Source organism: Saccostrea echinata, unplaced genomic scaffold (assembly GCF_033153115.1).
Source record: "Saccostrea echinata isolate AGI-Se365-2 ecotype Australia unplaced genomic scaffold, CSIRO_AGI_Sech_v1 ptg000016l, whole genome shotgun sequence".
Lineage (NCBI taxonomy): Eukaryota > Metazoa > Mollusca > Bivalvia > Ostreida > Ostreidae > Saccostrea > Saccostrea echinata.
Window position 1 is genome coordinate 23,349,812 of NW_026889765.1, and position 27,795 is coordinate 23,377,606.

Below are 27,795 nucleotides of genomic sequence, written 5' to 3' on the forward strand. Positions count from 1 at the left end.
TGGAAACATTCATTAATTCTTCTGTGGAATTTATAACATCTGTGTATTAGGGATTTATTTCTCTTAGACTTGACCTGAGATGACAGAAGTGATAATTTAAAAATTTCAATACACTGTCAACTTCAATGCTGTGATATTGTATTACTGTGAATATTCAGTGATTGTAATTTTTGATAAAGCAATGATCAACACCTTCTGATGACAGGTTTCAATGGCTTCACCTTTCTGTAAGCGATTTGTAAAAAATCATGTGATAGCCGGATTTATTGAGCATGGATGTGAAGATAATTATTCATTGAGTATGTATGCTCTGATTTTGGTGAAAGTATGGGGTTGAAACAGTTCTGAGTGATATGCAAACCCACCCAAGACTATACCCTCTAAATCATTACTTATTAACCTTTCATAGACATGAATTAATTATTACAAATGGCAAAAGGTATGTCAGGATATAAATAGAATATTGTTGGAGAAATTTATTTCATGCAGTAAAAACATTTTTTTTCAGACAAAAAAATTGATTTCTTCTTTTAAAGTAATATATTAAAATCCATTCGTTTCAGACATTGTAAACATAAAGAAGATCAAAAGGTCAATATAAATGAAATAATTTTATGTATTTAACCCCCTCCCTACTCTTCAACACTTTAAAATTCACAAAATGCTTGCTTATGATTATTGTTTGTATAAATTTATTGTCTTTAGAAAATTAAAGAGATGTGTGTTGTGCACAAAAGCACATGGTATGCATGATTAAATGAAAAGAACATTCATAACAATATGCTATAATCATGATTTTTGAATGAAGAAAAATAAATATTGTAGTTATTTAAAGTACATGTATGGATTTTAAAATACTAGTGGAAAGTAATTCTAAAAGCATTCTATTATTATATGAAATCTGCAATTGATTGACATGCATTCATAATACACTTTATGTAATGAATGCTAAGCTAGACTTGAAAACATTAAATGCAGTCTTTTACTAGGGCACAAGTGCTTAACACTCAAAAGTCTAGCTATGGGATTTAAATACTGAATAATCATATCTAAGCATGGGATTTGTGTATTATCAATGATTGTCAAATACAACATCTCGTACAATTGTTTTATTATCAAGACCTTTTTTTGTGAATGGGTTTTCTCTATTATTTAATCCCTGACACAATCTGATGGTCTGATTTTCATCAGACTTTGACACTGTATTTTTTTTTTATGTGAAGTACCAATATTGGCAGGAAATAATGAATTTGTTGAGTGACAAATTTGATTAAAAATAAATTCATAAATTCTGTAATTGATCAGTAAAGCATATAGATGGATTTCTTTAACAAGATACTAATTGATTATATAAAAAGTTCAAGAACAAAAATATGAAATTAGAAGTAAGATTTTATTTCTCTATGTTTTATCGAGACCAATTTGGGGGCCCTTGAGGGCAAACACACAAAAGAAGAAAGTCAAAATTGATAGCAGCAACATGTCAACATAAAAAAAAAGAAAAGGAGTTTAAATACTACATGAACTAAATGATTATCAATGTGCAAGGTAGTATCATTTTATTTAAAATAATACACACAATATATATGTACCAGAAAAATTATATGCTAGCAGCTACATTTAACGAAATGAATAAAATGATCATAGGGATACAATCATTGACGTTATGATAAATGTGATGAAGTCTACAAGGCTTGAATGATTGGCATTGTTGATCAGAGACTAGTGTATATTTGAATATCTTGATATGTAAGGAGTGAGGGTAAGTGGTAAATTACTAAATTAATGTATAAAACAACCCGGCTTAGTTTTTATTTTCTGTTAAAAGTTTTAGCATTGGTATCTTAATTCATATTTATATTCATATGAAGAGACCCCCTACCCCCCCCCCCCCCACTCCACCCCACCCTTATTCTAAAATCCAGTGGTAGAGCTCATCCTTGTTTTGAACAGTAAAGTGGATGTCAAGAATGTGAGGTCAATTTTAAATTACAATTTCAAATCACAGTTTTCTTATAATTTTGAATGATCCACTGGCCGATGAACTGTTCATGCACTCAGATATATTTTCTGCCTTTTAAAATCTATCAGAAACATATGACAGTTAGGTGAATATCGTGTCTCAAATTCTTGTTTTTTGAATGTTAATTAATGTAAAGATGTTGAACAGACTTCATATAATCAAATATCTTCATACTCTTTAAATCTGGAATTATCTAAAATATATCCTTACATGAAGTATTTTATATAATTTTACAAATCTCTACATCCCTCGCTATAAGACCCTTTTCTGTATGTGAGTGCTTTTTTCTATAACACCAATACAATGTTTAATAATCATAAAGAAAATTCATCCATAAACACCTGATAGATTTCAATTTAAAAAACATCCAATACTAACTTCAATTATTGATTATGAAACTTTGATTACCATGGATTCCATTTTTAGACCATCCGAGGGTTTGTTTTATTGTGTGCGTTGTACATTGATGTGTTTGTGTGTCTGTGAGTGTAATTTTAATTTGTAAGTTTTATTTTGCTTCGTAAATTTCATGAGTGATTGTATAACCAATGAAAATAACTTTTCACAATTAATTACCTTTAGGTTGAGTTCAGAAAAAATATAATTAATTTAATGATAACTGTATTGTAGACAGCAGAATGAAGGCTAAAAAAGGGAGATGTCGGCTGAGTCCGAACGAAGAGGCTCGGCTAATGAAGGAGGAGACAGAGAAACGACGACGACTCAGGCTTCAGCAGGTCAGATAATGTTAGCTAGGGCAAAAATAACCCTGTATACAGTACATGTACAAAAGTCAGGTCAAGGTGGTGATCATAGACTTGGGCGTGATTAAAAATCAGTTAAAGAGAAATTTTCATTGATAAGATAAAATATACATGTATAGAAGCTAAAGCAGCACTAATAAAAAAGCAGTAATAAAATTTGCTTGTATGTGTAGTGGTATTGGACCATAAATATTGGCCTCTTATAGCTCAGTGGTTAGAGCACCTTATTAGTAATACAAGGGTCTTGGGCTTGATTCTCTGTCCAGACATAAATATTCTCTATTTCCTTATATATGATGTCATTGACCACATCAGGACTTGCATGTGAAGGTCCTGCCAAAGGCTAAATAATGTGGCTTGTGTCTGCTAGGGCAAAGACAATTGAAGGAGGGAGGAATGTAGTGGTCTGAGACTGTGGATATCAGCCTGGATAGCTCATAGCCAATTTAATAAGCTACATGTATTTGCAGATGTTTTACACATATTACATTTATTATGTGAATTTGTTCAGGTGAGAGAGCAATCTAATCTGAATGCTGCTAGGATCCGCCAGGCTGTCAAACAGGAAAAGAACAGGCAGCTCCAAAAGTTGGCATCCAACCTTCAGGTACAGGTTCTAGTAAAAGTTAGCTCCCATGTTTCAAAGTTTCAACACTGCTCAGAAATCAATTTATTCAGTTTTAATGAGGTTACCATTCCAGTAGTTGCGTCTCGGGGGGTATGACTTGTAATTCGCCATTATCCTGCAAAATAAAAAGTCATCCCTCTGCAGGTATTGTTAAGAAGTGGCCTTTAGAATATATGCTAATTAGATGGAGGCTTTACCTGCAGAATTTAAAGGGTGCCCAGATAATACCTGTATTCAATAAGATGTAGATTGAACATAAATGATTGATTTGGTCATGAGGACAAAATCCCAAGGATTATTTAGCACAATGCAGCCATTTAAGAATTAAATGTATTGATATGATAGAGCAGAAATTTTGATAATATATGGACTTGATTTCTGATGGTGTAAATCAGGCATTTTATTTGGCACTTAAAATATTTTGATGGGTGTATACACATGTACCAAGTGTTAAACACCATCTGTTGTATCTGTAGCTAATTTAGAACTTCTTGTGTATATGTTGGAATCAGTGTGAGGTAATTTTTTTTCACAGAATAATCTGGAGAGCGAGAAAGAGGAAAAGATAAGGCATTTGGAGAACCAGTATGAGAACAGTTTACGAAGTATAGGTCAAGGTCACCGGGAAGCCAGTGAACAGGTAGGTCATGTGATGAACTAAAGGTCAAAGGTCAGATTATTTGTATCAATAAAATCTTTGTAAATAGGAAGCTGCATGTGTGTTATAGGAAGCTGCATTTGTGTTAATTATTGAGAAGAGTTCCTAATTTGATATTGTTTTGTTAAAGAAAAAAAGTCAACAGAGTAAGATTTCCAATAAATATCAGTTTGAAATCCGTCCATGATTATTAATTTTTAATGACTAAGGAAACATTTTACATAAATACAAAAAATGAAACGTGTTTGTGATGAGAAATATTCATCCATGAAGGAAGGTAAGAGATAATTCTCTTACTTGAATAAAAGTAAGTTTACAGTGTAAGACTGATGGTTACTGTTTATGTTTACAGGATGTTTACAGTATCTTTAAAAGCGTTCTTTGTGCTGTTTACAGGTGAACGTGGAGGAAGAGCGCTATCTTTTACAGCAGGAGTCCAACAGACGAGCAGAAAATCGGTTCAAACAGGCCCTGGAGAAACAGCGACGTGAACAGATGTTCCAGGAGTACGAACAAAAGTACCAGATCATTGCCAGGTATGAACAAATCAAGATGTATGAACAAAAAATACCAGATCATTGCCAGGTATGAACAAATCTAGAAGTATGAACAAAAGTACCAGTGTAATCAATCGTAGCACATGTGATAGAAAACTCCTCCCCAGGTTTTAACATACATAAAAGAAAATTAGATTGAAGGTATAGTCAATATAATAGATTTTATACAAATGTCAAATAAAAAATCTGAACTAGTAATTTTCATTTCAGACAAGTAGCCTTAGATGCAGAGAAAGAGAGAGCCAAAAATATAGCTTCTTTACCTCCTCCTCCAAAAGATCCAGTTCTAGATCTGGCTCAACCTGAGAGTAAGTCTGTTAACCAGATTTAAAACCAACACAAACATTTAGGTCACCATGGATCGTAAATGTCACTTCTTATATATCTTACATTTACATGTTTTTAAATTTGATTTGCATTTTAATGTTTTTTTTTATGGGGATATTTTACACAGATGTCAGTCTATTAATAAAATCTCTCGTCTTTTGATATGTCATCGTGACAAATCAGCTGACAGGAAATATCTTATTTTAATTAGATTGCTTAAACGTAGGTTTTGTGAAATTAAATTAGGTCATTTAAATATGTTGTGTGAATTTTAATGAGATTGTTAACATGTAAGTTGTGTGAATTTTAATTAGGTCATTTAAATGTATGTTGTGTGAATTTTAATGACATTGTTAACATATGTTTTGTATTAGATTGTTAACATGTATGTTGTATATTAGATTGTTAACATGTATGTTGTGTATTAGATTGGTAACATATGTTGTGTATTAGATTGGTAACATGTATGTTGTATATTAGATTGTTAACATGTATGTTGTGTATTAGATTGGTAACATGTATGTTGTGTGAATTTGAATGAGATATATGTTGTAGGGAAGTCCGTGAAGATGACAGACATTGATAACTTCACCACGACCCACTACCACATCAAAGAGGAGTACGCTGTGGACAAAGCTAAACCTACAGAACAGGTACTGTAGATTCCTTATTTTTCGCGAGTACTTATTATCGCGAAATGGCTCTTCAACGTCAAATTGCGAGAACAATAATTCGCGAGTGGACGGTTGATCGAGGGATTTTACATTGATTTCAGCACCATAAAAATTAACGCGGGTAATTTCATTTCGCGAGTGGTGCTTCTCGCGTAATTACGCGATAATTAATTCCTCGCGTATATTTAGGAATCTACAGTAATACCATCAATAATATTTAGGGCTGTCACGAGTACCCGAAATAACCGAGAACCGCGGTCCAAGTTGTTCGGTTCGGTTCCAGTTCCATTTTTTCTGGATTTCGGTTCAGGTCTGGTTTATATATTAGAGTCTGTTCAATACAAAAAATGGTGTCGAAATCAAAGAAATGATGACGATAACAGTGATAAATAAACATCACAACTGAAATCTACTTCATTCCATGACAAATCACTTGTCACGGAAGTATTAGATAATTATCAAAACGAGCAGGAATGGTCAGGTTGTGGCTAATAGTAGGCCAAGTCACCGATGTCTAGACGTTCGCATGGTTAAGACTTGTTTTCAATGGAAATTTAATGTAACAAATAAAGATTTTTCAAGTTAAATTCATGAAATTAAGGTTTATAGTAAATGTAAATACCCGACCCGAAAAACCCGAAACCGAACCGAAAATTTACAGAACCGACCCGACCCGAAAAATTTTGGAACCGTGACAGCCCTAATAATATTCTGTATGTAACAGGACAGGTAATACCATCAATGATATTCTGTATGTAACAGGACATGGCAAGAAACATTGAGACAATGCACACAATACACAATGACACAATACAGGCTATCAAGTCCATTTACAGCAAAAAGCAAGCATACATTCAAAGATGTTAGAAATGTACAGTCTTATCCAGAATTTAAAATTGCCAATTGAACAAAAAGAATAACACAGGGAATTGACAGGCTATGTTTTTTAACATATCAGAACCTTCGGAATCTTGAACACTCATATCTAGAATACCATGGATATATCGAAGTGATTTGGAAGTTCCAACCACTTTAAGTATTTTACCCTCGATATCTTGAATTCTCAGATATCTCAAAGTTTTTCCTTGGTCCCATCAAGTTTGAGATAATGAAGTTTGACCGTACTTACAAAGCTTTCATAAAAACAAGTTCTGTAAAGAAATTTTAATTTTTTAGCAAGATGCTAGGAAAGCAGCAGAGGAGGAGGAACTAAGGACAAAAGAAATGGACCTGGAAATGGTCCGTCTCCATAACGACCGCCTGTCCAGGGCCAGAGTGAGGCACAATAATGCCCTAGAGAAAGAGCTTCTCTCTCATGTAAGATTAAAGACTTAAGTATTCTTAAACTCTAAAAATTATCTGAATTAAGAAATCATTGAAAAAAATATTTGATGCCCTCTCAATGATATAATGATCATTTGATCATATTTTATTTTAAACAATATGAGTGACAGAGGTTGATTAAAAGTTTCAGAACTTAGGTAGTTCTCAACATTCATTATTAATGTTTGGTATAAAAGATTAAGGATGTGAACTAATTTCTTTAATTTTGTAATAATGTAGGACTACAACCAGATTTTACATGACCTCAGTGACCTCCAGAGAGGGGACCGAGACAGGAGACAAAAGGTGGTGGCTAATATCCCAGTAAGTGTCCATAGAGATGAGTATTAGGGCTTAATTATTCCGTTTTAGTACAGGGTCCTGTACTCTTTCAAGAGGGAATTTTTAATCAAAAAAGTGGCAAACAAAACAGTAATGGATAATAATTAAACCAAGGCATGAGTAGGGCTAAAAGTTTAAAAAAAAAAAAAAATCCTTAAGGAAAAGATACTAAGAGGCTCTTTTTAAGGCTTTTCTATTTTGTGTCATTTTCAATCATTTTTATGTCCATGATTTCAAAAAGAATGCTCAGTATAAAACTAAAGAAATGCCTCCTTGTGGTAAAATAAAGATTTGTGATTTTGCCTTTATTGGGAAACTGGTTTAAATGATTTGTAAACAAAAGAATGTTGGTCTCTATTTTTGAATTTAGGGATGATAATTTGGAAATGGTTTACCTTTTTTTCAATCAAAACAATGGTAATCAATTAGAAAATCTGTAATCAGTTAGTTGAAGAAAGAAAAAATATGTAGATTTAAATGGAATTTTCTTTAAAATTCAATTAAAAAATGGAAGAACATCAGTGTTTTCTCATCTTTTTAAGCTGATTTGGAAGCAATTAAGGCTCTTCGGATTGAGATGGGGGGGGGGGGGGGGGGGATTGGTCAGTTTGGGAAGTGTTTAAAATTACCGTTTAAACACTTTTTCCTTATCCAGCCTGTCACATATTTCTTTTTTTGATAATAATTTAATCATCATTTATTACTGTGAACAGTTATAATGCATATCTTACTGAGTTTATCCTTTGCAGTTATCTATCAAATTACTGTATATTACGAAACAAAGATTGCAATTTAAGTGATAGTTTCGGACTTAGTTCAGATTTATGGTGACAATGCAGAATGATCTTGTGTGACATCTGGTCTGAGAAATTATCAATCTGTCTGATATCTCAGGAATGTTCATGGTTTTCTTTTTTTGATATTTTTGCCTATTGAAACTGAAATACAATACATGTATGTACCGGTATATTAAATAGTTTTATGATCGGGCAAAAGCAGGATATTCTTAACATTTTTTTAGTCTACTTTTAAAGCTTAATTAAAAATATGTCAACGAAATGTGAATTTTGATATGATAAAGTGATTAATCAGTCGGAATGTTTTGCAGTTAACTGATTACAATTCTGTATTTGATTTCCATCCCTACTAAAATTTAACAAGTACATCTATTTCATTAAAGGAGGAGACCTTTTTTTTGTCTGTTTCAGAAGCTGGTATTCGAGCCCCCACATCGGAGACTGGAGGACAAAGATGAACGACAGAAGAACATGGAGGAGGCATTTGAGGACATGTACATGGCCGACACAAGTATGAGAAGCAGATTTCTGTATTGAGTGTTAATCATTAAAACTTTCCTGTACACCTGATCCTTCTGTTTTCTTTGCTTCTACAAATGATTTAAAGAGAGTTGCAGTTCAATTAATGATCTGTGTTTTTTAACAAACAATGGATGCAAATTTGGAAAGGAATTTTTTTTTTCCTGGTGAATTTTTTTTTGTGGTATGACAATAGATTTAACTCGATTTTTTATTTACTTAAGTTTTTTTTTTTATGTATTTTGAATGTTTTCAAATAAATTTTTGCTTTTTTTTTATCCCCGTTAATTGTCAAAAGAAGTAAAGTAGAAAACTCGAAGAATTTCAAAAATCTTTAAATTTTATAGAGATGTTCAATGAAGCTTAAAACACTTCCTTGATATCTAGATTACATGGGTGACCTGAGTCTTGCTCTTGACCCCCATCCTCCCCCAGACACTCCCTCAGCCACAGAGTCCCTTGAGGCATCAGTCCTGACAGACACAACTACCCCCTTACAGCAACCCCCTGTCTCCAGGGTCCCGACCATACTAAAGGATACCTCCAACATACAGAAATCCCAGGATGACATCAGTGTTCAGAAACAGCCAGGTAAGAATTATTGATACCTGTCTAAAACAAAAACTTATCAGAATAATATCCTTGTACAGAAGAAGCAAGGTACTATAAAATTTAATAAGTTTTTAGTTGCCAGAACTTTATTTTCGCATATTTATTCAATACAGTCTATTCACAAAAAAATCATTCTCGCATAGGTTTGTATTAAGGTTCATCACTATTTGATAAGAGAGATAACTCTGTCTGGGGCAGATGGTTATTATTCCTTTATACAATCATGTAAAACTGTCAGGATAAAAGACAACAATTTCTGTCAAATTTTGCTCTGCAAGATATGTTGAAATTGCTTGCATTAGAATTATAAATTAGATTTCTTCTGGAAAAATATGAGCGGTAAAGCAGAATTTTACATGAGTGAGCAGAGGGATGTTGAACCTTAAGATTATGACAGGAAGATTGAAATTCTGAATTGAGTTTATATACTGTTTAAAACAGAGAAAGTTCTGAAGAAACTGATGGACAGAATCAAGTCCCAGAGACAGGAATGGATGTCTAAATCCATGCAGGAGGTTCCTAATGGAGGTGCATCCATGACAACCAAACCCGCCCAGGCATCCCCAGGGAAGAGCACAGGTAAACACTGATTTTATGTGATAAGGAAAAAAATGGGGAGACAGTTACCAGTGGAAACTTACCATAGAAACTCTGTTTGTAAAATGTTTGCAGCAATCAAACTTTTAGTGAATTAATACGGGGGGGGGGGGGGGGGGGGGCTCTCAAAAATTATTGTCGACAGCAAAGTCTAAAATTCAGTCTGTTTAATGATAGAATTTATGTTATCTATTATGGCATACTTCACTACTTGTAAATGAAATCCTTGCACTATAACAGCACCAAAGTTAACCTCCTATATGGTGTCCATAGATAACTGATTGCACAGTAACCAATAACTGATTATACAGTAACCAGAAGGGTGCAGTCTGTAATTTAGAGCTGTAAATGATATATATTTTTGTTCATTAGCTGCCACCCTCTCTGAGTACTCCCTGTCAGAACAAGGCTCACCAGGCACTGAGAATGTAGAACCTGTCAAAGTCATTCAACCAGAAAAGTTACCACGGCAACAAATATATCACTATCCCCAGGAGAGGTCAAGGCCAGGACAGAGGGAATCAGCAAATCAGGTATTTAACCTAATGAACGTTTTATGGATTTTATACTATATTTCATCATACTGTAGTTCACATACTATGCTCTTTTTTATGCACCCATTTCTAATGACATACATTGTACATGTATATCATCAGTTGTTATGATGTTTTATTTTATATTCCAACAAATTTCTATTTCAAATACATGTACAATGAAAAAATCTTAAAAGTTTCATTCTTCGAAGTCCAGTTACAAAACGTAGGTTTATTATGTTGCAATGTACACATATGAAATCTACTTATATATATAAAATGCTTACTTTCAAAATTGTTGCAGGTTATGGAGCCGGTGTTTGGTGGCCAGAATGTCCGTTCCGTAGAAGATGTCTTGGAACAACAGAGGGAAATAGAGTAAGCTGGATTTTTTTCAGTTTGGAAGAAGTGTAGAAATTTGGTGTTTTATATGGAATAAATAAGTTTATTTAACATGTATTGCACTTATTGGAAGAATACTTTTATTTACATATGTAATCTGCAGTACACTTATTCTACTATTAAATATATGTATACCTTGAAGTACTTTTATTTACATGTACTTTGTATATGAAATCTGCAGTATGTTTATTCTAATTTTAAATACATGTATATGAAATTTCTGAAATACTAGTTTTATTAGAAGTTTTTGGTGTTAATACAAATTTGTTTTAATAGACCACTGTTAGATTTAATGGTCATTGGTTCACATGCAGCGTAAGTATGGGTGATAATTATAAGAAGATTTTTACAATAGATACTGTAGAATTTTTGAAAGTTTTTTAAGCACTTTATTTTTTTCCCCACTCAGATCCTATAGCTTTTGTCACAAAACACTAGTGTTTGCAGTCATGTAAAGAATTGAACATATCAAAGAGCTTTTAAGATTAAAAAAGGTGTGACCTGCATTTTTTGATTTAACTCATTATTATATTGAGTAAATTTAACATTTGCACATCATATTGTAAAGAGAGTGAGGCACACACTAATATTTTTTTTTACTTTTAGATTACCATTCCTTTCTTTGTAATGATATTGAAATTTCTGTACTATAGATTCCATATACCATCTATACAGAAATCAAAATTTTGAATAAAACAAGGCATTCTAATTCCCTCTTTTTTATAAAGTACTGTAAACCAACTATTATTCACATCAACTTTTATTCGCGACTTGTCATTTTGAAATCAATCTGCGACGATTAATATTCGCTACTGAGGAAACACTCTCTACAAATACAACCCCAAATAAATGGTTCGCAGCGAGTAATATTTGCGAGTTAAAGTAGGTTGCGAAATGAAAGTTGGTTTACAGTATCTTATGGAAGAAATAGTGGTTTTCTAAGACAATAATTTGGATGAATTTTTTACAGGGAACAGAAGAGACAGCTTGAGAAGAAGCTCCAGGAACTGAACAGAAGACAACAACAGCTCAACACTTCTGTTGGAGGGAACATTTCACCAAGATATGACCAGGAAAACATCACAGTTAATGGCCAAGTTTATCAGCAACAACAAGGAATGAAGGCCCCATCATCATCCTCTGGATATCCACAGAATAGCCAAGTTCCTCAGCCACAGTACACCTCTGTACCCCAGCCAGTTCAGAATGGGCAGTCATTAAGTGAAGTAAAACAGACATCTCAAGGGTATAATTTTCCACCAGCACCCTTAATGAATGGGCAGACAACTCTTAATGGGCAAATGTGGGCAGAACCACCTCAGTCCATTCGTTCTCAGGTATCCATGGCATCAGTCTCCTCTCACAGTTGGGTGGAGCCTCCCTCTCTTTCTCAGTATACCATTCCATCAAGTTCATCCATTCCAAATGCTCAGACAGCCCCACCATTTTCATATTTTTCTGCACCCTCTGTTACAACTACTGCTTCCATCCAACCTCACGTGAGTGCTAGTCAGCCAGCCATGGCTCGTTCAGGGGCACCTGGAACATTCATTACCCCTTCACTGCCAATTCCCTCCACAATCTCAATGACTGTGCCAACACAGTCACAGCTACAAGCAGAACACATGAGGAAAGTAAAAGAATACCAGCAACAACTTCTACTCAAGCATGAACAGAGTAAGAGGGTCCTGGCACAGACCAGGGCAGAAATCGAAAGACGAAGACAAGAGCTTCTTCAGAGGTTTCCTCAGCTGGAGTTTAAGTCTCCAGTGGATGGCTCTGCAAAGCAGGCAGAAAATGGATTCAGTGAAGGTGTTCAAGTAACCAGTCAGGGGGAACCAAAGCTTCTAACCTCAAAAACTCTCTCTCCAAACAAGGCTGCTATGACGTCCCTTCTATCTCAGTTAGCAAGTAATCCATACTACTCTGCCAGACTCTCTGGACCAGCAGAAGAACAGCAACCCCCAGAAGCCAAAACAGAGAACGGAAAAAATAAATTTCAAAAAGTGAGGAAATCTCTGCCCTTTGATGCTGATGATACAATCCACGAAACACCAGGGAAACCAGGAAAATCACCACTCTACCAACCAAGCCCAGGCTCAACCACTGCTAATGAAACCACAGATCTGAATGATACTACCATGTCCTCTTCCACAGAGAGGGGGAGTCCAGCATTACCGGGGAGGAGATCTGGTTCCACCACTGCAGAGTCGGACCTCTCCCTGCTCAGCACCGCCAAAGAGAGAAATGACATCTTTGAGCAGAGGCAGCTGGAGTTGAGGCGGCAGTTAGAGGCCATACAGAGACAGAAGGAAGAGATTCTACAGCGCCACCAGGTGGTGCGGGGAAAGCTGCCACCTCCACAGCTGTCACCACCAAAAGATCCTCTACTAGACTCAGAGGGTAAGTACTGTAATACTTATATACATATTTTCATGGGGTCAATTTTTCAAGGTTTGAGGAAAAAATAATTGGTTCGTTGGGATTTGATTTCATGGCTGAAGAAGTGCTATGTTGTTACCGGTATTTGTTTGATATTTTACATTTCTCGGAGGACATGAATTCGCGGGCATTCGTAGACATGAATTAAACCCCCACAAAAATTAGTGATTTCACAGTATCTGGATTCTAATTCTTTTCTTCTAAAAAAAACATTTTAGAGAATTTTTTTATTCTTAATCATTGTATATGCTTTGTTTACTTGGATCTAAATAAGAAAATTCAAAATTATATTTGCAGAAGATTCTTCAGAAGTAGAGTTCTCTGATGACCAGTCACCCATGGCAGATAAACCAAGTCAAAGGTTAGCCCCTCCCAATAAAATGGCAACACTACTAGGAGACCACAGGCCTCATGAACTAAGTACTATTCAAGTAAGTCCTTTAAATTGCATACGAGAATTTATCAGCATATGTTACTTGTCTTTAAAAGTGTGTGTTAATTTTTGTATTTAAGGTTTTGTACATTTTATGTTATTATTATGACATTAATAATTTGATTTGTAGGAGGTAGAAACATCCCCCTCTAGTGCTAGACATTCTGGAGTCACGGCATCCAGTCGCCACAGCCTGTCCTCCACTGAGAGGAGCTCTATAGAAAGCAATCAGCCACCACCTCGTGTGGAACCAGCAATCACACCGACAGACAGACGGACAGCTGACGACATGGGGTATAAGACGGCACAACTGAATGAGGTGATGGCCAGAGCATCCGAGTTCTCCCCAGGGGTACTGGACAGGCTGAAGCAGAAAACCAATGATGTGTTTTATAATCTGAAGGAGGAAGACTCTGAAGACTCATATAAGATGATGAACTACACACCCAACTCACTCTCTACTGGTAAAAAGCTTCATATGTGCACAAGTACTCTGTATATTTCCTATTATAAATGCAGCATTATACTGGAAGTTCTTGCCAAATAAGTTATTTAAGAAATAGTATTTGTTTTAATTTTGTTAAAAATTTGGAAAATTTTGATAAAGTTATCTTCAGATATCATAGAATTTTATAATTTGTAGTAAAGAATAGCTTCTTTTATTTTTCAACTTAAAAATTTGTCATGGTTAATAAATAAATATATTCTCGTTCTTAGGAGCTTTGGAAGAACTGAATGCATCTTCTACTCTCTCTACAACTCCTGGATCAATCTCCATGGTAACACCTGGCTCAGAAAAATTGTCAGGAGTTCAGACTCAAGCTGCCAAAACCCAAAGTGACAGCACAGACGGGTCACTCCGAAGTTCTAAATCTTGGGCAGACGAACTTGTGTCGTTTCATAAACTTCAACCCGAGAGAGCTTCTGTTGAATCGAATTCAAGGTCAGTTAAGGAGTCTGTGGACAGCAGTGTGGCTGACAATGCTCCACACATGGCACCAGTGGACAGGAGTTACAATGTCGTTCACATGAGGCAGGGAAAAGTTTCTCTAGAATTCGTCAAAGTTGGCTCAGACATGGATTTGTCACAGTACCCAATATCTGAGTCCAGCGATAAATCCGACAGAGGTGGTGTGTCCCCTGCTGGCAGACTGGAGTCAGAGCTTTCCCAGTATCCAATCTCCTCGGAGGTCTCCCCAAGCAGTCAAGACAATGGCAGATACAACAGAGTATCTCCACACGAAAAGGACAGTGAACTTAATCCAGCAAGTCTAGCATCTACATCTGAGAGTACCAGCAGCTACTTGGATTTAAAAATGGACAATAGCACTATGGGAACTAGGGAGTTTGATTTTATTGGACAAAGTCGAGTTCAGATTATACCCGATAACACTTCAGGGGAATTCATTTCTCCGGAGGCTCATCCTTATGATGTCAGTGGTAAAGTAGACTATGCCAGTACACCCAATTATAAATCAGTGCAACCATCCACAAAGAGACTGTCTCAAATATCACAGTTCACGGCTTCTCCAGAAGAGACAGAAATCCAGGCAGGATCATCCACATTCCCCCGGTCAGAGGGACAGTTCCGAGCTCTCTCTCTTCACATGGATGACTCTGAACATCAGTCTCCAGCCCAGCCTTTGGTCTTCACCAAGGTCTCGGGTCACGGTGGCCTCTCTCGGGTCTCAGAGGTGGGAGAGAGTCAAACATCAGACCAGAGTAACAGGTCAGATTATAATCTTCTGTCCAAGCTTCCTGATGAGTCCTCTCTCAGTCAGTTTACAGTGACCACTACTGACCAGTCTTCCAAGGATGACCTCTCCTTGACCCAGATAACAGTGAATACAGACTATCCATCAAAAGCATTGGGATCCTTGACCCAGTTTTCATTCAAGTCCAGTCCTGATGTCCATGCTAAAACTGATTCTTCCCTGAGTCAGTACAGTGTTGATAGTCCTGGAGCACATAATTTGTCTGATAAATCGGGAAAAAACACCTCATCTTCCTTGAGCCAAGGAGAAGAGGATGAGAGTTTCGTGGCACAGAAGTTTGCTAACTTAGAGCAATTAATGCAAGAGTCACGAGACTTAATTACCAAACATAAACAGCTTATTACAAAGAATAGGGAGATTAGTCCATCAGGTTCAGGGGGTGTGTCTAGTGTTTTAACCACTCCAGAGAGCCAGATTGAGGCTGCTCCAGATAGTTTCGCCGTGAAGCAGACATATTCTGCTGAAATTGAGAGCCAAGTGGAACTCAGTGCTGACAATCATCCAAGTTACCTGGAGAGCAGCAGTTTTCAACAGGTATTTCTTTCTGAGAAAAAATATTTATGGAAAAATACTTGAGTAAAAAAATTCTTTCAATTCTTTTGAATTTTCCAGACAGTGGAACAGAAATAGAAAATGCTTGCCCAATTCAACAATGATCAGATTTGCAGAACTTAATCTCACTGTGCATTCATTTTGTGGAAAAGACGTCAATTGTATGAGTACACATTTATGTTCATAGTGATAAGCAACTCTAACCTATTCTGTTGTATTGTAAACAGTTGACAATGGAAAGTGGTATCATGGATGAACCTGATTTGACCTTGCTGTCCGTGACCTCTGACATTGCCGGACAGGACAACACAGAGGACATGACAGGGGAAATAACTCATCGGTCAGATGGAACCAGTGGGGGAGACTCAATCTTGTCTTTCGAGCAACACGAGCAAAGTTTACGGAGTTCTCCAGACAGAGAACTCAGTGAGAGCTACTTCCAAGATTTAGCAGGTAAATTTCCTTAGTGATTGTATAAATATTCATGTGGCATACAAATTTTGCCTGATAATGGACAGTAAATAATTTTGCATTTACTTTGAAATTTGCTGACTGTTTCAAATTTAATTATTTATGGAAATAATTGATGGCATTTCATGAGTTTTTCAAGTATTGAATGCAGTTTTAATCTGAAAATAAATTTCCTATTTAATTTTAGGAAGAATCAGAGGTAATAAGTGCACAAGCACTGATGATCATGTGGTGCACAAGCACTGATGATCATGTGGTGCACAAGCACTGATGATCATGTGATTTCTTGGGATCAGTTCAAACTAAACATCACTGGTTAACACATTACGTCATTGTTCACTTGTTCCGGCATTTTCTAGATGTTGTTTGTTTTGTACAGGTCACCAGTTTGTCATGCATGTAACACAAAATTCTAAGCCATCAGGAGTTTGTGGGTGTTTTCTTTGCTTACCTCTTCAGATTTAGGTCTGAGGATTTATTCATGCTGAATGATATTGCCATGACCTGAAATGCTTTGAATTTAAAGCTTTTGAATTTCAGTGATTGATTTCAGACTTAAAGAAATAAGCAACAACTTCTCAAACTGGACAGTATCATGAAGTCGAGCAGTACATTACATGTTACTACTTCACTCATGAAGGAATGCTGAAATTTTGTCTCCCCTTCATATTTATAAAAGACATATTGTTTTAATAAGATTTCTTCTTATTATTCTTCTTCAACTAAGTTTTGTCTGGACCATAACTTAATAACCCATTGACATTAAGATTGCAAACTTGGAGCATGAAAATTTGATAATGTCTTATATTTCTGATTCTAGTACCCCGAACCAATGACAACAACAGTGCCTCTCGACCTGTGGTCCCAGTACAGAGAGATGCTGGGGATGAGAATGTCTTCAGAGCTGTCCCAGTTATGGTGAGCCCCACTCTCTCCCTCTCCATGAAGTTCAGCAGCTCTGATATCAAGGTCAACAAACCCCCTGTATCCTGGTCAAAAGAGCCCGAGGAAAGTGATAGTAAATCAGACCAAAAACCCAAACACAAATCAGACCCTCTGATCAGTAAGGTCCAAGAGCAGAAGTCCGAGCTCGAGAAAACAGCCAAAGAGGCCAAACAGCAGGTACAGAAATCCTCAGGACTAAATAAGGCCCTACAACCCCGGGGTGGGAGATCAGGGGCACCTGCTCAAGGGAAAATGGCGACCAAGTCCAGTAAAGACAGCAGTAAGCCTATCAGTTTGGGTCAGTTCATCAGCTCTAGGAAGGAGGGATCTACACTGATGGGGAAGAAATCGGATAATAAACCCGTCCCGCTGCCAAAACCCCAGAGACCCGGGACAGGGACCGTGAATGGAGGAACTGGTATGTCTAAAACCCTGTCCTCCTGGAAAAAGAGTAGAGGAATCAAGTCCACAGGTAAACATATAGCATACAGGTACATGTATACATAAAGGACTATATTCAGTAATGACCAATATTTGCCCCCAAAATCAAACTTTGACGGAGAAATATATAATTATGTTCTAAAACAGGGGAATATCTGCAGACTTCAAAGCACTGAATATTTTTATAAGCCATGACGCCATATGTTAGATATGACGTCAGAAAGATGACGTAAATTCAAAATTTCAATGATATATACAGAAAAAGTGTATATTACGTCGATAATTTGAGTAAAAGTCACCGAGCGCAGGTCTGCTCCGACTCAATATTTTGATATAATGTGTAGAATGATAATATCAATGAAATATGTAAATATTATTCTTGAGCAGGCCTGCGCTCTATAAATTTTATAGTAAAAATTGAACAAATTTTGTCCATTTTTTCCTTTTTCTGAAAAATAACACAAAATCCGAATAGTTTGTGACGTCATAGAAACAAAAGTTGCCAATAATCTACTTCGAAACTATAATATTTTTTGTTAATTTAGATTTCTCACACAATATATACAATTCAGCACATTTCAAGAAATTTTCAAAATACGACTTTTGTGGGGGCAAAAATGTGCATATACCGCATATAGTTCTTTACAGATGAAAGTCGAGGATTGTTATATTTAGTTTTGATATGATCTTATTTTATTTTGAACATGCCCTTACATTAAAAGCAGTGAAATATTCTGTAAAACTACATCTCCTTTTTAACTACTTTATCAATTTATTCATTCATACATCTATATGCAATTTTCTTTCAAGAATCTTTGTGTCAGGTGATCTGCTTAACTCTCCTATATTTGTAAAATGCTTCAAGGTTTGTCATACAGGAGGGAAAATTGGTTTTCAGACATGTAAAATTTGAAGTGAACATGTCATCAACTTAAATTTGTAATTAATATTTTTTTTGGCTAATTTAGTCTCTTTAATAATGAACTTTGGTGATTTATTGTAGTTCCACCTCCCACCAAGTCCAATGATCTACCCTCCTCCTCTTCCAAATCCTTCCCCTCCCAGAGGCCGGTCACTTCCCACAGCTCAGAGGATAGGATGTATGAACGGAATGTCAGGTAAATAGTGTGTCCCCCGTGTTTGAATTCCTACAACTGTTTGTGTAGATACCCGTGTGAAGGCTAATTACACCAAATCACCATGTCACTAGGCTGGCTGGGCGTGTTCACAGTCACTACAAAATAAGCTACACTTCTTAGTAACTCTCAGATTCCAGATTCCCCATTAATTTTGGATTAAAATGCTATTTACTGGTATTAAAAAGTAAAAAAGATGATGAATTCAAATATTCAGTATCAAGTTTTTTATTTTTTAAAAATGTCTTATCTAATTTATGCATTTTTTCGTAAATGTAATGTTAGTAGCATAACATGTTAAGCAACTTTGGTTTTGTATTGAGAAAAGTGAGAAGTGTATCTTGTCTTAATGATTGAATTGCTAAGTATGTAGTCAATGGAGTATAGCTTTATTTGGGGTTGAGTAGAGACCGGGGTATATCATGGTACCTTAGAAAAATCATGTATCATATACATATATCATGTTTGTACATTGTATCATACACATGTATCATGTGTTAACCACAGGACATTGATTGTATTGCATGTTCATAAACATGTAATCTGTACTTGTTGTCAATCAAAATATTGTACACAACTTCAGAGTTTCTCTTTTCAAAATTTGTCTCGGTAAGCAGAAAAAATTTGTTGTTAGGCCAAAACATGTTCTTATTTACTGCAAACAAAGTTGTAGTGTCACCAGGTTAATGAATATCAGTCAATATATCTAGTCTCCAAAGCTCAGCGGTTAGAGTGCTGACACTGTACACCAGAGGCCCTGGGTTCGAGTCCTGGTTGAGACTTGATTTTTCACCACCTGGTACAATAGTAAATATTTATTTTCCAGAGAGATGGAGGAAATTATTAAATTTGATCAAGTTTGACTATCATAAATCTTTTATCTGTATTATGTTTTGCTGATCTCTGAAGTTGTGTTAGGGGGTTTTGCATGTTGTGTATTGTAAGTGGAAGGTATTAAAAGACAGACATTTTGATCAGTACTTTTATATTGAAATTTTCATATTCTTAAGAAGTGATTTACCATGTAAATAGATGGTCTGTAAATATTTCAATTGGTGAAATTTTCTGCTCTTATCAATAGCTTCATGCATCAAAATGTCTGTTAGAATCTCACCTACATAACTAGTCACTGTGTGTGTGTGTGAATTCACCCTTTGTGCCGCTAAGACAGAACCTTACATACATCATCATGAATGCAGCCACTTTCTGACTGTCTGAATTTAATGGTAATGAACAGGTAGCTACATCAGAAACATTACTGTAAACCAACTTTTATTTTTGTGCGAGAAATATACGCGAGTTTCGTAACCTACTTTTACTCGCAAATATTAATAGCTGCGAACCATTTATTTTGCTTTGTATTTGTAGAGAATGCTTCCTCACTCACGAAAATTTATATGTCGTGGATAGATTTTAAACCTACGAATCACGAATAAAAGATGACATGAATATTAGTTGGTTTACAGTATTTAATCAACTGCTGTACACAGAATTTATGATTGTTACATACCAAATTTGACGAAGTTTCTGTTATTGTAGATCACCAAATTTTCTTGAATCCTTATTTTTTTGAGATTGTTGTTTTGTATTCATAAGCAAAACGAAATTTTCACAAGTTTTGGTTATTACTCGATGTATATAATCTTTACTAGTAGAATTATACACGAGAATGAAATTTTCATCGGCAGACAGTCTCACGTAATAACGCGAAAATAAAATTCTCACGAATAAAAAGTGATTTACAGTATTTTAACACAGACAGTTAATTACCATGTTCAGTGAGTTACTAGGTGGCTGTCCTCATGGTGATAGTCTAAAGGTTCTGATTAAATTCACAAAAGTTCACATCAATAAAACGAGATAAAATACAATATCCAGCATCAACAAACAGTTAAATATGTGTATGCCTCAAGCTTTTTCTGCTAAAAAACATTGTTTTGGCTTAAATATATTTATACATATCAGGTATATATTTCTAATGATTAATTAATGCTTTTTAACAAAACAGTGTAATTAAAAATCAAATATATTGCATATGCATGTACTTAGAGGTCGACACTTAATCATGCGAAGACCTGTATGATATCTTAAGAAGAGAAAGCCTAATTTTGTTGATTAGGAGCAACCTAAATTTAACTCACATGGAGAAAAAAAGCTAATTTATTTTCACAAAGAAATTAATTCATCAGTTCATGCAAAAAAAAAAAAAAATCTCACGAAGAAAATAATTCATCAGACCAGCTGCATGGTGTTGGGGCTTGTACGTAGATAGTGCCCTGCTACAAGTGTTGTGTGATCTTGAAGCCTTTGGAAACTGCTGATTTCTGATCAAAGTCTGGCTTTAAAATGCTCATTTCTGGCTATAACTGATCTAAAGCTCCCAAATCTAGCTTTATATTTTGGATATTTTCTGGTTCTGAAATTAAGTCTACATACACTAAATGACTTCATTCCTACATCATTTTTCCATCTTTTATTATGATTAACTGGTGATGGCTAGAAGTATATATAAATTGCTAGATCTTTCATTATGCTAATTAATTATATTCAAAGAATTGAAAATGTGAAATTCTTAATTAATGAAGTTGCTGCCTCTGTTGTATTATATTACATCTTATATATATTCAATCTTTCAAGATCTGCCTTGTTCATAATTACATGTACCAATATGTTTGCCTGTTGTGTAATCTGTATATAAAAGGCATGCTACATGTATTGACTCCATCTATATATTTGTTAGTTTCATGCATAGTATGTCACAGATTGGTAACCCCACAGTAATACAAATTTTTAGTGTAAAGAAAACTTCTATAAAAATCTGTAAACCTTGAGTTGGCAATGTTTGTAGTTACCTTATCTAACAACTTGAGAGATTAAATTATATGATGCTCAATTGCTATCTGAGAAAAATTGCTGCTTACTGGCAACTTCTCTAGAGCCTTCAGCAAATTTAACCACAACAACTACCCAAAGCATACTTTGGGAGTAAGGATCTATCACTAAATAGAAAGGACATCTTCCTTATAAGAAGAATTAATGGGGGGAAAAATTATATATACTGGTAAAAGAATTTTTCAAAATCATCCATTTTGTAGAATTATTTGAACTGAAATGAAACTTTATGCAGGTTAGATTCAAGTTTGACTTGCATTCCAAAAGGTTTCCAGATTGGGTTTACAAGTAGGGTTACATGACTTCAAGTTTTAATTTTGTGGGGGTGGGGGGTCTTTCTGTCACAAATGTCTAGGCAATTTTTTTTCAAGTTGTACACATCTTATAGGATAGATTTAAATATCTTTACATTGCTCTCATTGGAATAAAAAAAAGATTTTTGTAAGATATTTCAATTTTCTCAAGAACAGAAAGCATTTCAAGTTGATTTAATGCAAGCATCCTCATATATAACAAGAATTCAGATATTTATATTTTCAATAATAGAAATTTTTAAGATAAAAAATAATATACAAAACAAACTGGATCTACTTTTGGTGATCAGTGTACATTTTTATAAGACAATACCTTACACCTCATGTGTTTGTCATCTGTCTAACAAACATAGTGGTTAATCAAAATTACAGTGTACCTACACAATTTTAATGAATTCACATACTGAAGTGACTGAGACTTTTCAAAGTTTTGAAATTTTGCACAATTACAATAATTTTCTTAATTCGAACACAGATTAATAACTGGATTGAATTTCATTTAAAAAAAAATGTTTTTCCAAATAATTACACTATGTGTTGGTGAGATTTTGGTTTTGTACAATGTCACATGATGTTAATCTTCAGCCAATCAAACTGAAGATAAAATGTTGCATTGTGGGAACCAGTGTTCCTGCCTTCCACTTACATGTGGGGTTTTCATGCATTTCTTTTTCTTTCATTAATTATCATAGGGCATACAATCCTCGATTGTTTAGGTTACAAAATAAAATTGCCCACCAAGAGAACCAGATGTCAAAATCGGAGGATGATCACAAACAGAAATCCTCTTCCCACACAGAAAAAGTCAAGGAGTTCCAAAAGGTGAGCAGTCTAATATCAGTAAAGTACATGTAATCCTCATAGAAGCATTGTTCTGTCATGTTATGTGTCCTTTGTGTTGAAGTTTGTTTTTTGTTTGTAGCTGCTGGCCATCAAAAAAATTTAATATACATGTATATCATGTACATTGTTTCTCATATACATGTATCATGAATGAAACATCTTTGGAAATTATCATCTATTCATTTTCAATACAATTTTTATAGGGGTATAAGGTATCCACAAGGGTATGAATAATGGACCAAATCTCTTTATTCCTTCTATATTTTCTTCTTCAGACATAGACATTAGTTCTACAGTGTTAAACATAGGATGCAATGCATGCCAATATCCCAGTGTGCAAATAATTTTTGCTACAACTTGGCCTGCCCCTCTCCAATATTTTTCAATTCACATTTTTGTGTGTATCTTCACATGTATTGAAATTAAACAATTTCCTTTCCAATATAATTATGTAAGCTAATTAAAACCAGTTGTTTGTTGTGCAAATTATTACTTTGAGTTTGAGAGTGCACTGAAATAAATCTGGAACCCTTTGAGCCTGCAGGGTCATAAGTCTTACCAATCCCCTAACTAACTTTTGGAAAGCAAGCTAGATTCTCTGAGGGTATAAAAAAGAATATTATATACTAAACCTGAGCATTAGTAAGATTTTATGAAATGTAATAAAATGTACCAGCAAGCTACTAAAACTTAAGATTTTTGGTTTTGTTCTCTTCAGCTTCCCGATAACTTCCATTCTCTCTTCATTATCGATCTCCAAAAGCTAGACGTAGGTACCTCCATAAAAAATATATCACCTTGTAATACCAATTAATCAATAGCAAATTTATAAATGATCATGCTTTTTGTATGAATTCACTAACAAGTATCTCGAAAGATTTTGGCAGTAAATGATATTCTCAAATAATATGAATTCAGTAAGATTTGGAAGTATCACTTTGACCTTGATATTGACCTCAATCAGTTTCTTGCTCAAAAGATGGATGTAACTTTTAAAACCAAAATTTTTTGTAAAATAATGATAATTACATAAAAATGTGATTTTACTGCTATTTGTGTAAAGTTTCACGAAGAGGTGACTTACAAAAAAAGTCTTTAACTTTTACTGCACCATTTAGTCAGACAGACATTAGACATTCCAATCCTTGTGAGTCAATATGCATGTGTTATGCACATAGGAATATATTGTTTGATGGTAGGAGAAATCAAACTGCATGTTAAATAAATGCATGATCCCAAGGAAAAAGCTCCAAAATGTATGATAGCTGTACAAAATCTGACTAAGAGGTAGATCAGTTAGTTAGGCTGGTTATTGAAGGGTCACCAACTTAATTTTCACCTAAAACATTTCAATTGCATGTCAAGTCCTTAAAAAAGGCTCCTTTTCTGTTTTATTTAGCCCATGTGTTGAGGACACCTGCTTCATTGGGGGATGGGAGGGGTTGGGGATGGGATTCATCTGAAAAAAAAAAAAAAAAAACACCTCTTAGTTCATTACTTTAAAGTCGGACATGATATTAATATGATAAAAGGACTGATGTGTTCCTCATCTTGTCTCTATTTTAGGAAAACATATATTTAAATATACATGTCAATTAAGTTCAACTGATTCATTTTGGCCATCATTGAAGTCATTTTGATTTTTGAAAATATGGATTTAAAGCTGTATTAATGTTGGGGTTGATTTTTCTTAAAACAGGACTAAACATTAAGGTGTGCAGTGAGTAATTCCTAATTGTTCACTGAGTGTATATTGTGTGCATGCATAACCTTTCACCTTCTGTATATAATGTATTATCTATAAATAAATGTGTGTATGTACCAGTATAACTATATAGATGTGTGATGGAATGGGATTTAAGCAGACTTGTGTCAAGATAACGCATGTTGAATCACAATATTCTTTTTATTAAGAGAACATGCTCTTTTATAAATATATTGGTTTGGCACAGAATATCTTTATGAAAGATCATTATACTTGGGTAGATTTTTATGTCTGTATGTTTGGTACTATTTACTATGTTGATCAGGGATTTGTCTTATAAGATGCCTCAAATCTATATTTTAAAGTAATTTGCTCTCTTTAAGATTCATCCCTCTGCTCACTTAGTTAATTTTTTTTTTTTTAACACTAGTGATTTCATCTAAAAAAAATTAATTTAAAATCAAAATGAACATACATTCAGTTACTTTGCAGGGCAAAATTTCATAGTAATGACACTTTAACTTGAGAATTTTGTACAGGAATAATAATTATGTAGTCATTTTATTCAAGATTTACCTTTCTTATCAGAGGGTCAGTGAACCTTAAAACTGCAACAAAAAATCAACTTATACTACTAGAGCTGGATTTTTTAACGTGTGTTTTTGAAAGGGACTTATCCTAACTTAAGGGGGGAAAATTCAATCAGGAGAACATACAATGTAGCAATCCTTTAATTTTACAATGTTTCTAAATTTTCATTAATTTTTTCATTCATATGATACATATCTTATATATGCATGGTCCTTGATATATTATTTATGTGAACGAGTTGCATGTCATTGTGTTTTAATTTGCTAGATTTCGTTTCAGCCCAGTAAATTGCCCATACTGATCAGGTGATTTTTACATTCAGTATACATTAAAATGTGTCATTAAAGCAAGGCAGTGGTGATCTGCAATTTTACTGTATTTTGTTGTAGATGAAAGCAAAAAAGGGTAAATCAAAGGGAAGAAACTGGTGTATATAGTAATTAGAAGCTGATTATTTATGTAAAATTCATCTTGAATTCTTGTATTTAAAGTTATTAGGTAGCACTTCTAAGGGAGGTGTTTAAGTTTTATCATTAGTTTGGTAAGGGGGTTAAAGTATTAGTCTTAAGACAATTGGGTAATTGATGGATTATATATACTAAATTATATGACATTGTATATTATTACTGGGAACCAGGAGAAGATAACTTAGATGCAAAAAGCTTCATTAATGTTTAGACATACTAACATCAAAATGACATTTTCTCTGAACAACGTTTTTTTTAACTTCCTGTCCAAAATTGGGACTTTAAAACTTCAATGCTTATGATTATGGAGACCATATATTTAAGATTTATCATTACATTAAACAGAAACTTCAAGAAAACATGATGAAAAAGCAGCTAATGAAGAAACATCAATCTAAGTAGGAGGAGGATCCAAGCATGAAAGGGAGAGAGGAGTGGATCTAAGATTTCATCGGACATTATTTGTACAGCTAACAGTAGAATTGTAAATAAAGTACTTATTTATTTTGTGTGCTAGGTGCTGAAGACATGCATTTACAGATATGTGACGGGCCTACAATCCATTGTTAAAAGGAAATTTTGTTAAAACACAACTGTAATTTCCTGGGTACAAAATATGATATTAAATTTGTCAAAATATTAATTTATATACCTATATTGATAATATCTAAATATGAAAATATATTGAAATAAAATTTCTAATAAAAATATATTTTCCTTTTGATGGACATCCTTTATACATGTAACTTTATATATATATTACAACCTGATGCTAACTGGTATTTGATTGACTGTGCAGTTTTCAATTAAGATTACATGTAGTAAGAGTATTTCACTATATTAAACTTTTAGTGTACATGTACTTAAGGAAATTGAAATTTGTAAATGTAGTATCAAACTGTAGGAACATTCTGCATTTTTTTTTAAAAAACTCTGACAATACAGCACTTGTATCTTGATGCTCAAGTAAACACCTGCACAAATCAATGTACAAGTATATACCTCAAATGCAGGTTAGAAGGTGAAATAGGGGTTGTGTGACTGTGTTTTTACTGTAGTGAGATTGTTAATTACTGTCAGAGTTTAGTACTTCACAAATAATTACGCAGCCAGGCTTTAATTGTTTGGTATTATGTACTTGTGTAAATGTATGTATATTTTCTGGTTATCTGTGATATGTAAAATTAATCTTTTTAATGGAGATATTAAATTTTAAACATTCTACTACTTTGTGTCAATTTTTATTCCCCATATCAAGGTATAACAGAGACATTTGGAATCCATGTAATTCATTTTATTACCAGTTTATTCTGTGTAATTTTTCGTGTTTGCTTTATTTTTGCCCAAATGATCATTATCTTCAACAATGGTGTACAGTGAGTGGTGAAACCTGTCTAATCCACATGTTGCATATTCTGAAATCGTCTATAATTTGATGTAAAGTTTCAATCTTTTTCAGAAAAAATTGAATTTTTAAAAAATGTTGTCTAATATATAGAGATGTCAATTTTACTTTGACAGCTTAGTGGAATAGTCGGAGGCTTTAATCGAACGATAGTCGAGTACTCATGAAATTTACATTAATTTTTTTTATGTCAATTTCCCTATTTGTCTTTAACAGACTGTTAGCTTGTACAATATTTAATCTACGCTATCACCGTTATACAACGAATTATTGAATCGTTAACATTTACATACAAGTAGTAAGTACATGTATCCAATGTATTTGATGACAAATATATTTACTGTACATTTTTAGGTCACCTGAGTCACTCAGGTGACCTATTGCTATCCGTTTTTGTCCGTCGTCGTCCGTTGTGCGTTAACATTTAAACATTTTCAGCTTCTTCTCTGAAACCTCTCAACCAATTTCAACCAGTTTTGGCATATAGCATCTATGGGTGAAGGGGGACAAAAATTGTGAATTTCACGGTCCCTGCCCCCCTGGGGCCTGAGGGGAGGGGCTAAAACCACCAAAATTAATGCAATCTTTAAAAATTTTCTTCTTTACTCCTGTACATCAAGCAGTCAA

General features: G+C 34.4%; 1 protein-coding gene across 2 annotated transcripts; it reads left to right on the plus strand.

Moving 5' to 3' along the window:
- The first annotated feature begins 171 nt into the window (after positions 1 to 171).
- LOC133188559 (centrosomal protein of 295 kDa-like) lies at positions 172 to 26,346 on the plus strand. 2 transcript variants are annotated; one of them, XM_061324030.1, is made up of 24 exons: positions 172 to 299; positions 2,654 to 2,760; positions 3,299 to 3,394; positions 3,951 to 4,055; positions 4,470 to 4,609; positions 4,841 to 4,938; positions 5,513 to 5,610; positions 6,808 to 6,948; positions 7,195 to 7,278; positions 8,505 to 8,604; positions 9,000 to 9,203; positions 9,666 to 9,803; positions 10,194 to 10,354; positions 10,659 to 10,732; positions 11,727 to 13,159; positions 13,496 to 13,629; positions 13,762 to 14,095; positions 14,349 to 15,940; positions 16,186 to 16,411; positions 17,250 to 17,846; positions 18,819 to 18,933; positions 22,850 to 22,979; positions 23,719 to 23,769; positions 26,109 to 26,346. In XM_061324030.1, the coding sequence occupies exons 1-24, from the start codon at positions 212 to 214 to the stop codon at positions 26,163 to 26,165; spliced, it is 6,303 nt and encodes a 2,100-aa protein (XP_061180014.1). In that variant the 5' UTR covers positions 172 to 211; the 3' UTR covers positions 26,166 to 26,346. The 2 variants fall into 2 exon arrangements, with proteins under 2 accessions (XP_061180014.1, XP_061180015.1); XM_061324031.1 differs by lacking the exon at positions 23,719 to 23,769.
- The last annotated feature ends 1,449 nt before the right edge of the window (positions 26,347 to 27,795 follow it).